Here is a 14342-nt window from a genome sequence, read left to right as displayed (position 1 = left end):
CTACCCCCTAGCTCTGGCTCCATTAAATATAACTTTTGAAAGGCATGAAATCCTATTCTTTGGCCTCATCCCTCCACCTGTATCCTCCTTCCTATCTAGCACTGATTTTCCTTTGCCATGCTTCCTTTCTACCTTCTTATCTTCCTTCCCTTTAACCTTTCTTTTCTTAATCAAGTGACCTCATCAAAAATATCATTAGAGGAGATGTCATTAATGCTGATTATGAATTTCTTATTTTGTTAAATATTAAAAATTTCTCTTTTTCTATATTTTAGAGCTTCCTCTGCATTTAGGCATGAATCAATTGATGACCCAATGGGATGTGCTAATAGCCCTTTACATATTCTTCAGTTGGTGTCATGGAGGTACAGTATTTTGAATTTCTCTTTTATTTAACAGACAAATATCAACTACTGTTATTTGCTAGGCATCCATTAGCATTGTTGTGAATTAAAATGTGGGGCTGGAAAGGTAGTACAGCAGGCACGGCACTTGCTTTGCATGCAACTGGGTTCATGCAATTGCCTGCAATTGGGTTCAATCCCTAGTTTTCCATATGGTTTCCCAAGCACCACTAGAAGTGATTCTTGAGTGCAGAGCCAGGAGCAACCCCTGAGCATCACAGGTGTGGCTCAAAACAAAAATAATATATTGAGGGGCTCGGAGAGATAGCACAGCGGCGTTTGCCTTGCAAGCAGCCGATCCAGGACCAAAGGTAGTTGGTTTGAATCCCGGTGTCCCATATGGTCCCCCGTGCCTGCCAGGAGCTATTTCTGAGCAGACAGCCAGGAGTAACCCCTGAGCACCACCGGGTGTGGCCCAAAAACAAACAAACAAACAAAAATATATATATATATTGAGAAAATCATGTGCATATAAAAATTAGATAATCTGGAACTTTTAAAAGTCCAACTTCGAGCTGTGCTCGTCCGGGCCGCGGCGGGCCGGGGCGGGCGCCGGGCGGGCCGGGGGCGGCGGGGCTCGGACCCGAGCCTCGAGGCCGGCCGCGGATCCCCCCCCGCGGGTGTCGTTGATGTTCGGGGCTGCCGGGCGCCCAGCGATCGGAGCTGCAGCTCCCGGGAACAGCTGGATGACAGAAGGCGAAGTTATTAAAAAATAGAAATTAGAAGATCTAAAAAAAGAAACGGAAAAAGAAGGGGAGAGTTCATTAACAGTTATATTCGTGAAATTGTTGTATCACTAATAAAGTCATTAATACAATAAAAAAAAATAAAAGTCCAACTTCCCTTCTATTGCAGGCTTACTTCAAACATTGGGAAAGATTTTCAGTGTTTGAGAATGTCAAAGGTCTCTTCTATTGAGCAGATATTTAACTCATATATACTATTTTCATGAAGGACCTTTTTGTTTTATCAGAAGGATAGGACAGAGGGCTCCCATATGGTGCTCATGAGTTTTTTGGGCCCCACCAGCAAGTCTTTCACAATCAGACCAGAACTCAATGGAAAGGCCCATGGATGTGGTACTTCTCTTGCCCTTGGTGCCAGCATCACCAACATTGTACTAAAGGGGAACATATGGTACTAGGGATTAAGTCAGATTAAGTGCACACTGGGCAAATGCCATAATCACTATATATGCTCCATCATTACTTTGAATTTGCTTATTACTATGAGTGGACATGTTTTAAGTTTGAACTGTCGTATCAGCTTATTACTTTAAATGGGCTATGTTTTAACTTTGAGCTTTCATAAATATTTGAGCTTTATAAATATTTATTTAATTCTAGCATTTAAATCAATCCCACAAGCTGTTTGTTGATGGTGATGACCATTTAAGTTTTTTACTTTTCCCAACAACCATAGGCATCTGTCATGTGAGCTATGATGATTCCCATCTTAAAAATCCCCACCAGAGTTTGGCACTGTAATTGAGACAGCAACACAGCTTGGAAGAACCAGGTTGGGGATCACGAAATGCCCCCTAGGGCAGCTGGTGGCATGGGGTAGTTTTTCCATTGAGGTCTATGGGTTTGAAGAGGTACCCCAACTCCTGATTCAAAATGAAACCTACAGAGTGGGGCACAATTTAGAGGGTAAGAGATAACCATGCCACCCCACATACCCTGCTCAATACCAGAACCCAAATCCTTCCAATGGGATACTGGACACATACTCCAAGGGCCTGTATTTCTGGGCTTCTTCTTTCATGATTTCTGGAAACCAGAACAACATCTGTCCAAATTTGAAGCTATCTGACTTTTGGGGGGTTGTATTTTAGTTTTTGGGTAATATCTGGCTGTGCTCATGGCTTTCTCCTGGCTATGTTCAGGAGACCATATGGAGTATCAGGAATTGAACCTAAGTTGACAAGCAATGATTCCACTCTACTATCACTCTGGCCCCTGTCCGACTTTTTTAAGTTTTTGTTTCTTTTGTGTGGTTTGTTTCTTCTTTTGCTTTGAGATTAGACACAACAGTATTCAGGGGCTACTCCAAGTTTGTGGCTGGAAATAATGACCAGTGGTTCTCCAAAGCTCTTGCAGTGATCATGGGTTCAAACCTAGTACTCTAGCATGCAAAGCATGTGTTCCAACTTTTTGAGCTACTTCTCCAGTCCTAACATATTTTATGTATCTTTAAACACGTCTCACAATAATTCCATGATAGTATTTACACACAGGTTTGTATTTCTGTGTTCAGGGATTACTACTACTGAAACTCAGGAGATTGTATGTGGCACTGGGGCCAGTTGTGCACAACGAAAGCACTTTATCTCCTGCGCTATTTCTCTAGCCCCTCACATATATTTTTTAAGGTACTGGAAAAATTTTGTCTAAACTTAAAAGGTTAAATTATTAAATTGTTAAATTTACTTAAAACAGTGAATTTTTTTTTGTTGTTGCCCTGGTGATGTTCAGTGCTTACTCCTGGCTCTGGGCCCTTGTTACCATACTGGGGACCATATATGATGCCTGGAGACTGAACCCAGGTTAACCATTTGTAAGACAAGCACCCTACCTCGGTGCTATCTCTCTAATCCCCCTATGTTTTCTTAAAACTTCCATCTCCTGTTATTTTCTTCAATTTTCTATTTACGAAGGAATTCTTTTTATCTTACTTCAACAATAAATATTTATAACTTTTGTGTAAATATCCATTACATGAATGTAAATCTTCAATTACATCGATGTTAAAACTTAAATTTTTGTATTACAAAGACTCCTAAAAACAATCAAACATTGACATTTGTCACTATTTTGAGTTTTTCAGATACATAAATAATATTAATTTTCAGGAAGTGCCTGTAATAAATTTGACAGAACCTTCAATGTGCTTTTCTTGTATGAGTAAAATATTAATATTACAATGAGTTGTTATTTGAATTTACAAACAGGACTTTACATGATTGGTTTTTAATTATAAAACTAATATATTTACAACACAGTTTTTTAATTCATAAATATATATTTTGAAAAAACTACTCAAACATATTATTATTGCTAAAATTTTATATATTTCTTTTTAAATTATTTTTTATTTTTTATATATTTTATTTAAATACCTTGATTACATACATGATTGTGTTTGGGTTTCAGTCATGTAAAGAACACCACCCATCACCAGTGCAACATTCCCATCACCAATGTCCAAATCTTCCTCCTCCCCACCCGACCCCCGCCTGCTTCTTTTATTTTACCATTGAGTCTATATGAAATATGATTGTTTGCAGCTTCTCTTTTTTTGGGCGGGGGGTTTTGTTTTTGGGCTACACCTGGTGATGCTCAGGGGTTACTCCTGGCTATGTGTTCAGAAAACACTCCTGGCTCTGGGGACCATATGGGATGCTGGGGTTCAAACCTAGGTTTGTCCTGGGTCAGTCGTGTGCACGGCAAATGCCCTACCTCTGCACTATCACTCTGATCCAGCAGCTTCTCTTTTTAACGAAACAAACCATTCTAAACTTTTCCTATAATATCGATTGATTTTAAGTGGCTACAAAGCAATAGCTTTTTTTTTTGCCCTTGTTTGTGGTATGGTTTGGTATGTTGGAGGGATAGTACAGTGGGTAAGGTGTTTGTCCTGCATACAGCTGATCTGGGCTTGAGCTCCAGAACCATATATGGTTCCCTGAGCCTTACCAGTTATGTGGTCCCAGAGTTCAGAGCCAGGAGTAAGCCCTGAGCATAACTGGGTATGACTTTAAAACCAAAAAAAAATCTGATCTGACTCAATAAACTTAGAATTAAAAAAAAAAACTTTATTTAAGCACCAGGATTACAAACATGCTTATAGTTGGGTTTCTGTTATAAAAAGAATATCCCGTTTCACCAGTGCACCCTTCCCACCACCAATGCCCCCATCTTTCTCCTCCCCCACCCCATGCCTATATTCGAGACAGAAATTCTACTTCTCACTCACTACCTCTGTCATGATAGTTGTTAGTGTAATTATTTCTCTAACTGCACTCACTACTCTTTGTGGTAAGCTTCATAGTGTGGGCCAGTCCTTCCAGACCTCATCTATATTGTCTCTGGGTATTATTGCAATAATGTCTTTTCTTTTTAAATTTATCTTTATTTAAACACCATGATTACAAACATGTTTGTAACTGGGTTTTAGTTATACAAAAGAATATCCCCTTCACCATGCAACCACTTTTATTTTTCTTGAATCCCACAGATGAGTGAGACTATTCTGTTTATCTCTCTCCCTCTGATTTATTTCACTGAGTATAATAGTTTCCATGTCCAAAAAAAAAAAGTTTTTATGTCCATCGATGTATAGGAAAATTTCATGACTTCATTTTTTTCTGATGGCTAAATAGTATTCTATTGTGTATATGTAACATCTAGAATTTTCTGATAAAAGTAGCATTTTTATTATTATTATTATTATTATTATTATTATTATTATTATTATTATTATTGGTTTTTGGGTTACACCCGCAGCACTCAGGGGTTACTCCTGACTCTATGCTCAGAAATCTCTCCTGGCAGGCTCGGGGGACCATATGGGATGCCGGGGTTTAAACCACCAAACTTCTGCACGCAAGGCAAATGCCTTACCTCCATGCTATCTCTCTGGCCCCCAAAATAGCCTTAATCTACAAGAGAATACAAGATTGTGTATCTAGTGAATGAGATTTGAATTTGACTATGTCTTATTTCTATGATACAGCCTCATAATGTCTCACTCCTTGACTCTAAAATAGGAGACCTAGCTGCATTTAAGACAATCAGAGAGGGCCAAAGGCTGACTCTAGTCTGGTGATCCACTACCAAATGTCAATATAAATGTGATATAATCAGATTGGAGGGTTACAGAGATGACAGTGGAGGAGTAAGGTGCTATTATAGTATACAGCTACCCTGGCATTTTATATAATCTCCTGAGCATAAATCTAGGAGTAGCCCCTTAGCATGCCAGATGTGGCCTAATTCCCCCCCCCCACAACAACAACTACAAATAGAAACACACACAAACACATACACACAATGGAATAGCTTTCAAATTGAGGGCTACATAGTCCTAAAATGTTTTTGCACTGGAAATCCTTTAATAGAGATGAAGAATTTATATTTATGTTGGGGGCCACATCCAGCAGTGATCAGGGGCTATTCCTAGCTTAATAGTTAGGGTCCAATCCCAGTGGTTCTCAGACCATGAGGTACCTGCCAGAAATCAAATCTACATTCCTGCACCCCAAACATATGCAACTAACCTTTGATGCTGCCTCCTTGGCGCCTAGAGAAGGAGTATAAAAATCTAATAGCTTATTCTTTTGAGTCTGGTTGCAATGATTGCTCCAAACTCACTATGCTCTCTATTTGTTTCCAGGAATTACAACTATAAACTGCTCTGGCCGCCTCTGGGTAGAACCAGCCACAATTCTGAAGATGGGCATGAATATCTCTATCTACTGCCAAGCAGCACTCAGGAACTGCCAACCAAGAGATTTTAATTTTTATAAAAATGGCCTCAGAGAAAGACTTCCTATCACCAGGATCAATACAACAACAGCTCAGCTTCGATATTACAATTTCCTGGAACCACACGCCTCTCTAATCTGCACTGTTCGATGTCCTGGATACGTACAAGAGACACTAATATGTGGGAAAGATGTTTCTTCTGGATGTAAGTGGTGGGAAGCCTTCAAAAACCTAAGGAAAAGCTAGTGTAGTAATTGACTCATGGATTCCCATGAATTCCATTTGAAGATGGAGGTGGATTGAGAGTTTATTTCTTGTATTAGGTTAGTAAAGGAACTCTGGACTTCAACATTTCTAAGGGGAAGATAATGAGTTTAGGCAGATGGCAGAGACCTCTTGGAAAAGCAGAGCAGACAAAGCCAATTGCAGCAGACAATGGTCAGCTCCATTATTTACCCATAGGGTGCAGTTCCTAGTTTGTTTTTTTTTTTTTCCATGCTTTCAAAAAACCACAGAGAGAGGGCCTGAGCATATCATAGTGGGTAGGCACTGGCCTTGCACAAGGTTTGATTTCCAGCATCCCGTATGGTCCCCGAGCTTGCCAGGGGTAATCCCTGAGCTCCACCAGGGGTGGCCCCTAAACCAAACAAAAGACAATAAAAAATAGGATTTTTTTTTCTTTTTTGGGCTTTACCGAGTGATGCTCAGAGCTAACTCCTGGTGGGGGATCATATGTCATATGGGGTCCCAGAAATGAAACCTGGATCAACTACATGCAAAGCAAGCACTCATTTTCCAGTTGCTCTGGCTCAAAGATATGAATTTTAAATGCGACATTCTTGAATATTATCATTGCATTTAAAAATGTTTTTATCAACATTAGTCTGGACATACACAGGATTTGTGAGAAGAGTTATCTTAAGATTTTTAAATGCTGCTCTTTTCACTATTTTTTATCTGTATTTTGTTTTCCAAACTAATATCAGTCTTGAAGCAGATCACAATGTGAATGCTCACTCCTAAATCTCTCCCTAAGATTTACAGAGGGGAAAATCTTTGCAAAACTTTCCATTCCTCCTATACTTTTGTCAGCTGTGCCATCTTGGGCAAGTTGTGGAACACATTTGAGCCTCGACTTTATGTCTTTGAAATGAGTCCAATTACACAAACTAAGTTAAATACCAATTTTTTTTGTTTTTTGTTTTTTTTTTTTTTTGGTTTTTTGGGCCACACCCGGCGGTGCTCAGGGGTTACTCCTGGCTGTCTGCTCAGAAATAGATCCTGGCAGGCACAGGGGACCATATGGGACACCGGGATTCGAACCAACCACCTTTGGTCCTGGATCGGCTGCTTGCAAGGCAAACACCGCTGTGCTATCTCTCCGGGCCCTAAATACCAATTTTTTGTGGGGTTTGGACCACACCAGAAAGTGCTCACCTGGCTCTGCACTCAGAAATCATTCCTGGAGGAGTTTGGAGGAACATATGGGATGCTGAGGATCAAACAGGTTGGGTGCATGCAAGGCAAGTGACCTATCCACTCTCATTTAACGATCTCTTCAGTTAAGAGCCAATTTTTAGGATTTTTACAAACATAATAGACACGTAATGTGCCATATTGATGTGCCTCAACCCTTAAAAATGCAACATTTTAAAAATAATTTTTATTGAGACCAGTGTGAATTACAAGTCTTTCACAATTGTACATAGTGTACAATATGTACATAGCGACAGTGAATTAGGGCCATTTCCATCACCAGTGTTGACCTCCCTCTGCCATAGTTCCCAGCATGCATCCATACCTCCACACTTAGCCCCCTGGACTGCTAGTATAACAGGTCCTTTTTGTATAAAAATTGTTGTAGTTTAGGTCTCTTGATTCTATTGTCATTGACTTGGGTTGGGTATTTAGGTCTGATCAAAAATGCACCTTTTTGATATAATATGGCATGATCTGACACAATGCCCTGTTTCTAATCCAAACAGCTCAATTATGAACCATTGTCATTGTTACTATGATTATGAAGAAAATCTGGACCAAGTTCATCTCTCTCTTTCTATTTGTTTATTGACCACACCAGGAGGTGCTAAGGGTTTACTCCTGACTGCATTTAGGGATCACTTTCTGAGGTTCAAGGGGTGTGTGCAAGACAAGCACACTATCCACTATACTGTACACCTCACCTCCATCAAGTTAATCTTAAAAATACATTTTTGCTAAATTTTGTGAGCATAGTATTTTGAAGATGTTTAAATTATAGCAACCTGGGATGACTTGTCTAATTAAATTCTTGGTTCAAGGGCCCGGAGAGATAGCACAGCGGCGTTTGCCTTGCAAGCAGCCGATCCAGGACCAAAGGTGGTTGGTTCGAATCCCGGTGTCCCATATGGTCCCCCGAGCCTGCCAGGAGCTATTTCTGAGCAGACAGCCAGGAGTAACTCCTGAGCAGTGCCGAGTGTGGCCCAAAAAAAAAAAAATTCTTGGTTCAATTATTTTGAATGAGAAATTAACCAATTCAACACTGGCTTAATGCAGATTCACTCCCACGGCATATTGATGCATTCTCAGTGAAGTTAGAAGGTTTTGGATTGTTTTTCTGTACCCTTACTTCTAAATTGATAAGACTCAAAATTTCTGAGTTCTGACTTCTTTACCTCCAGAGCTTAGCTCACAAAAAATAGAGCTTCTGGCCTTCACCCCCTGGCTTCTAGAGTAGCTATAAACTTCCTTCTTCTACCAGGAGTTTATCTTACTTAAATCTGAACCATTACATGATACTGTGTTTAAAAAAAATAAAAGAAGAGAGAGAGGGGCCGGGCGGTGGCGCTGGAGGTAAGGTGCCTGCCTTACCTGCGCTAGCCTTGGAAGGACCGCGGTTCGATCCCCCGGCATCCCATATGGTCCCCCAAGCCAGGAGCGACTTCTGAGCGCATAGCCAGGAGTAACCCCTGAGCGTCACCGGGTGTGGCCCAAAAACAAAAACAAAACAAAACAAAAACAAAAAAAAAAAAAAAAAAGAAGAGAGAGAGAGAAGTGGAGTGGAAAGAAAAGGGGGAAATAAAATAACAACATGCTGAACTTGCCCACAATTAGCATTCAGATCACAGGCAGATAGCTTAGAAATATGAAGACTTCATAACTTGTCTGCTTTCTCTCAGAAGCTTGACTATTCACCCTTTGTGGCTGAGAGAGGTTAGTGAAGATGGCAGTGAGAAAATGCAGTCTATTTGGAGGTTAAACAACGTATATAGTTGTAGGAAATCTTTGGTTTTTTTCCTAAGATTCTACACTCTTCAATATTTGAAATTACTCCCTCTCAGTGTAGTGATAGGGGTGAAAGGGTGAGAGAGACTGCCTGCAATTGAATTGAGAGTTCTTGCATGCAAAATATGAGCACCAGATCTTTAAGTTATCCTCCTAGACCAGGATGGTTCTTAATTTAAGCAGACAAAACCAACAAATATTATTTTCCAAGTTGCAGTTTGGATGACTTATAGATGCCTACAGCTGTGTAGATTTCTATCCCTACAGATCTATAATAGGGGACCCTCTGTTCCCCAACACAAGATAATTTTTAGGATTAAGAATAGCCCCACATAATAGAAAGATATATACTCTCTGCTGGTATCAACTTAGAAAGAACATCACTGTTTCCACTCACTTACTTAGTGAAATACATCTTCCTCTAAAGACATCTAGAAATGAGTAGGAACTCTAAGTACCTGGGAAGAATTTACTCAAAACCCTGCATTCAAGTTGAATATGCCTCAGACTCTGCAATCTGAGCAAACTCTACTTCTTTTGTTTTTTGGTTTTGGAGCCACACCCAGCAGTGCTCATGGGTTACTCCTGGCTCCATGCTCAGAAATTGCTCCTGGCAGGCACGGGGGATCATATGGGATGCCGGAATTCGAACCAACCACCTTTGGTCCTGGATCGGCTGCTTGCAAGGCAAACGCTGCTGTGCTATCTCTCCGGGCCCCAAACTCTACTTTTTATTTAAGTAGGTCAAAAGAGAAAAAGGAGGGAGAAATTAAGGATTTGGTGCTTCTCTCCATATCACGTTGCTTTCACTGACTCACTTTGATCACAGGATTTATATCTTGTGATCTTTTACTATGTCAGTGTAGTGACACTGTTTTGAACAAAGTGATTATCCATGATTTTCCTAGAGATAAATTACAAAAGTGATAAGTTAAAGGAGCTGTTGCTTTCCCCCAAAACACTTGCTCACATATTTAAAAGTTCTATGCTTTTAAATATGTGGTTAGTGAAAGACAAATTCCCATGATAATAATTTCCAGTTTGAGCCCAAATCTGAAACACTTCTTAGATTACTCTCTGTGATTAAATGCGCACGTATTATAGAAAATTTGTTCTCACAGAGTAGCACCAATTATGGAATAAAATACTAAAAGTTGTCTTTGTTTAATGAACACACAACAGGTCACGGATGGGGCTCAAAAGGTACGGTTTATATGAATCTTGTATGTGTAAGACCTTGGTTTGATCCCTAGCATGATAAACCCTTTCCTCCCCCAACACACCAGGATCAAATTCACTAATTTTATTCATTCATTCATTCATTTGTTCATTCATTCATTCATTGTGGTGCCAGGGACTGAATTTCGAGCCTTGTTTTTGTGAGGAATGTGCTCTATCATACACATTCATTTAAAATATTTCAGCATACATAGAAGTAATTCCCTGTCCCCTTTTGTTGATGCGGTTGTTTGAATGACCTAATGTAGAAGCACTCACACACTCAGATACAGCACAATAGTGTTTAAGCCGGTGCTCACACACACTTAACTATAATGCATCAGAAAATAAGTCCTTGAGACCAGAGAGATAGCACAGTGGTAGGGTGTTTGCGCAGCCTATCCAAGATAGATGGTGGTTCAAATCCTGTCAATGCATATGGTCCTTGAGCCTGCCAGGAGCATTCTGAGCACTGAGCCAGGAATAACCCCTGATGGCCACCAAGTATGATTCCCCTTCCCCAAAGTAAGCCCTTTGTTGTGACTCCAAAGACCACAAAGAGTTGCTCTGGAACATCACTGAGCTCAGCACATAGGGTGCCCCTGGGCTAGAACACACTGCTAAGACCTACAATGCACCTGCTCTACCACAGAGTTAGTCTCAGAATCAGCTCTTCTTTTCAGTGTGTTTTTGAATATCTAGTATCTCTAAAGAAGGATTTGAGCCTTGAATGTTGAGTAACCAGGCAATGAGATTGAACAATCACTGATTAGTGCTCTCTTCCTCTCCTGAGTTTACTCACAGTCCCACTACCCATAGCATCAGATAAACAACTGATGTGTTTATTTACAAAGTGATTAGAGAGAGGATCTTGAAACAGCACAGTGTGGATACTGATTTTCATTCTCTGCATGTTGGTAAATCGATGTAATATGTATAACTTTAACCATTTAAGTGTCAAGTGGCATTATAAATATTTAAGCACTCGCCTTGCATGTGGCCAATCTGGGATCTATCTTTGGTACCTCATATGGTCCCCTGGACCCCACCAGGAGTAGTCTTTGTGAACAAAACCAGGAGTATTAACTCTAGGTGTGGCCCTCAAATAACAATAATAAAAGACCATTTGCATGGCTATGCAGCCATCACCACCATTCATCTTTAGAACTTTTTCATCCATTAGAGCTGAAAGTCTAGACCCACTGGACAACTCTTCCATTTCCTCCCCATAGGCCTGGCCATCACCATGTTTATCCCTATGAGCTTAGACAACTTCATCTAAGTAGAATATACACTTTTATGTCTGGTTTATTTGATTTAGCATTATGTTCTTGAGGTTTATTCATGCTCTGGCTTATCATTTCCTTAATTTTAATTTTTTAAGGCACAGTCATATTACATTCTATGTCTAAACACCAAACTTTTGTCTTCGAAGTAACATCACATTATAACATGTTTCAGGAATGTCTCGCTGAAGATCATCACCTAGTTCTTTATGTGGAACTCTCCCTCTGGACTTCCTTTATTTGTTGCCTGGGTGCTGGTGCATCCTCCTCACTCCCCCATTTTCCTCTGATAATCATGAGTTGGTCACAGAGTTCAAATGTTCATTTTAATTGTATTTAGTTCATCCATGTGTTTGTTTTCTTCATAGACCACATCTGCATGAAAGCAAATGGTGTTGGTCTTTCTCCCGCTGAGCCTGATACCTTCAGACTCATCCAAGGTGCTGCAAATAGCAGAATCTCATTTATTTTTTTAATTTTAATAGTATTCTATTGGAACATCTGACTTGAGTAAGTAGTAAAATGAAAGTCTGAGCTCTATATACAGCCAGAGCCCCATCAGAGATGCTCAAACTACAGCCCGCAGGCCACATGTGGCCCTTGGAGGACATTTATCCAGCAAGATGAGTGTTTTGCCACCACTGCCTGTCCTGCTTAGCAGCCAACTTGTCCTGGGCCCACAAGTGGGCATCTATAGGATGTGCTTCATTACACTCTCTGATTTCCCTTCTTCTCTGTCTCTTGACTCCTCCTTTTAATTTGCTCTTCATTTTAAATATTGTGTTTGTTCTCATTTTGCTTTGCTTTTCTTCAAAATAAGATATGTGCAGTGAGCATAAGAATTTGTTTATAGTTTTATTTTTTAAACTATAGTCTAGCCCTCCAAGTCTGAGGGACAGTGAACTGGCATCCTGTTTCAAATAACCTTGTGAATAATAACTCTTTGGAGGCCCTTTATAAGACCCCAGAGACCCAGTGATTCTAGAAGGAGACCAAAATGTCTTGACCAAAATGGTCAAGATTACTAGCAAAGAGTAGAGACTGTAGTGTGGGACAACTAATGAATCTGATAGACCATGATAATGTAGACAGGGGAGAAGGATGTTTGCTGGTGTGGGGATAGAATAAGGGAGATGCTTATGACAACTGATTGGCTTGGTTTCTCAATAAAATGGAAAGTTGTGCAGCAGAGAGATAATACAGTGTGTAGGGCACTTGTCTTGGACATGGCCAACCTGAATGCAATCCCTGGCATTCCCTAAGTACCACCAAGAATGATCTCTGAGTATAGAGTCAGGAGTAAGCCCTGAGTGCCATTGGCCATGGCCCCAAACCTAAATAAATAAAATGGAAAGTTGACCAACTAAGTGTAAAAAATTAGTGCTGTATGGTAATGCTTAAGTAATACATTTTTTTTGTAGATCCACCAGATGTTCCTGATAAGGTAACCTGCGTCATTTATGAACACACAGACATCCTAACTTGTACCTGGAATCCTGGGAGACCCACCTACATAGACACCAAGTATGTGGTGCATGTGATGAGGTAGGTGCTTTTCTCAACAACTGCCTAAGAACAAAACTGGAGAGATAGTACAGGGGGGAAAGGCATTTATTTACCTTGCATGTGGCTGACTTCACTTCTATCCCAAGCACTACATATGGGCCCCTGAGAACCACCAGGGATTACTCCTGAGCACATATCTGCCCTGTATGGCCTCCAAACCAAAATATACATATATATTTACACATATATGTATATGTATGTATATATTACTTTCCATGAACAAAGCAATTTCTCTCTCACATTCTACTCCCTTCAACAGTGATCCAAGAAATCTGGCCTGATATTAAATATACCTCATTATCCCCAAATACCTTATGATGATCCATGATGTGATCATACAGCTTTATGGGTCATGATATCTTTCCTCTTTTATATTGAAGCCATACCTGACTATGTTTGAGGGCCACTTCTGCAGTGCTGGAGAAGAGGAGAGTGGGGAGGGCTCATGCTGAGCTGGGATACGGGGCTTTGCTCACAGTAGGCAAGTGATCTATCTCTTGTGCTATTTCTCAGGCAATGTACCTTGCAGATTTCTCCCCAACTGCATTCCTTGGTAGGTAATTGGTGAGCAGGCCCAGTGGTGACTCATCCCCACCTGATTTTTATTTTATTTTAAATTATATATATATATTAGTTTTTGGGTCACACCCAGCGGTGCTCAGGGGATACTCCTGGCTGTCTGCTCAGAAATAACTCCTGGCAGGCACGGGGAACCATATGGGACACCGGGAATCGAACCAACCACCTTTGGTCCTGGATCGGCTGCTTGCAAGGCAAACGCCGCTGTGCTATCTCTCCGGGCCCTTAAATCATATCTTTATTTAAGCATCATGATTACAAATATGTTTGTTGTTGGGTTTCAGTCCTAAAAAGAACACTCCCTTTCACCGGTGCAACTTTCCCACTTCCCCTTGAACAGGCATTCTCCTTCATTCACTTATTAAAAATTTTATGGTAGTTGTCAGTGTAGTTATTTCTCTAACTGGACTCACCACTCTTTATGGTGAGCTTCTTATAGTGAGCAAGTCCTTTCAGACCGCATCTCTATTGTCTCTGGGCATTATTACAATAATGTCTTTTATTTTTCTTAAATTCCACAGATGAGTGAGACTATT

The 14342-nt window shown here is 40.3% G+C and overlaps 1 protein-coding gene across 1 annotated transcript in view; it reads left to right on the top strand.

Moving 5' to 3' along the window:
- Positions 1–295: 295 nt before the first annotated feature.
- The window catches only part of IL23R (interleukin 23 receptor), a 75432-nt gene continuing 61385 nt past the window's right edge, over positions 296–14342 (top strand). Inside the window, exons 1-3 of the mRNA XM_049774397.1 lie at positions 296–365; positions 5802–6098; positions 13083–13206. Of these exons, the coding sequence (XP_049630354.1) occupies positions 296–365; positions 5802–6098; positions 13083–13206 (491 nt within the window). The remainder of the gene's footprint in view (positions 366–5801; positions 6099–13082; positions 13207–14342) is intronic.

Source organism: Suncus etruscus, chromosome 6 (assembly GCF_024139225.1).
Source record: "Suncus etruscus isolate mSunEtr1 chromosome 6, mSunEtr1.pri.cur, whole genome shotgun sequence".
Classification (NCBI taxonomy): Eukaryota; Metazoa; Chordata; class Mammalia; order Eulipotyphla; family Soricidae; genus Suncus; species Suncus etruscus.
Note: the sequence above shows the minus strand (reverse complement) of the source record. Positions and strands in the feature narration are given on the sequence as shown.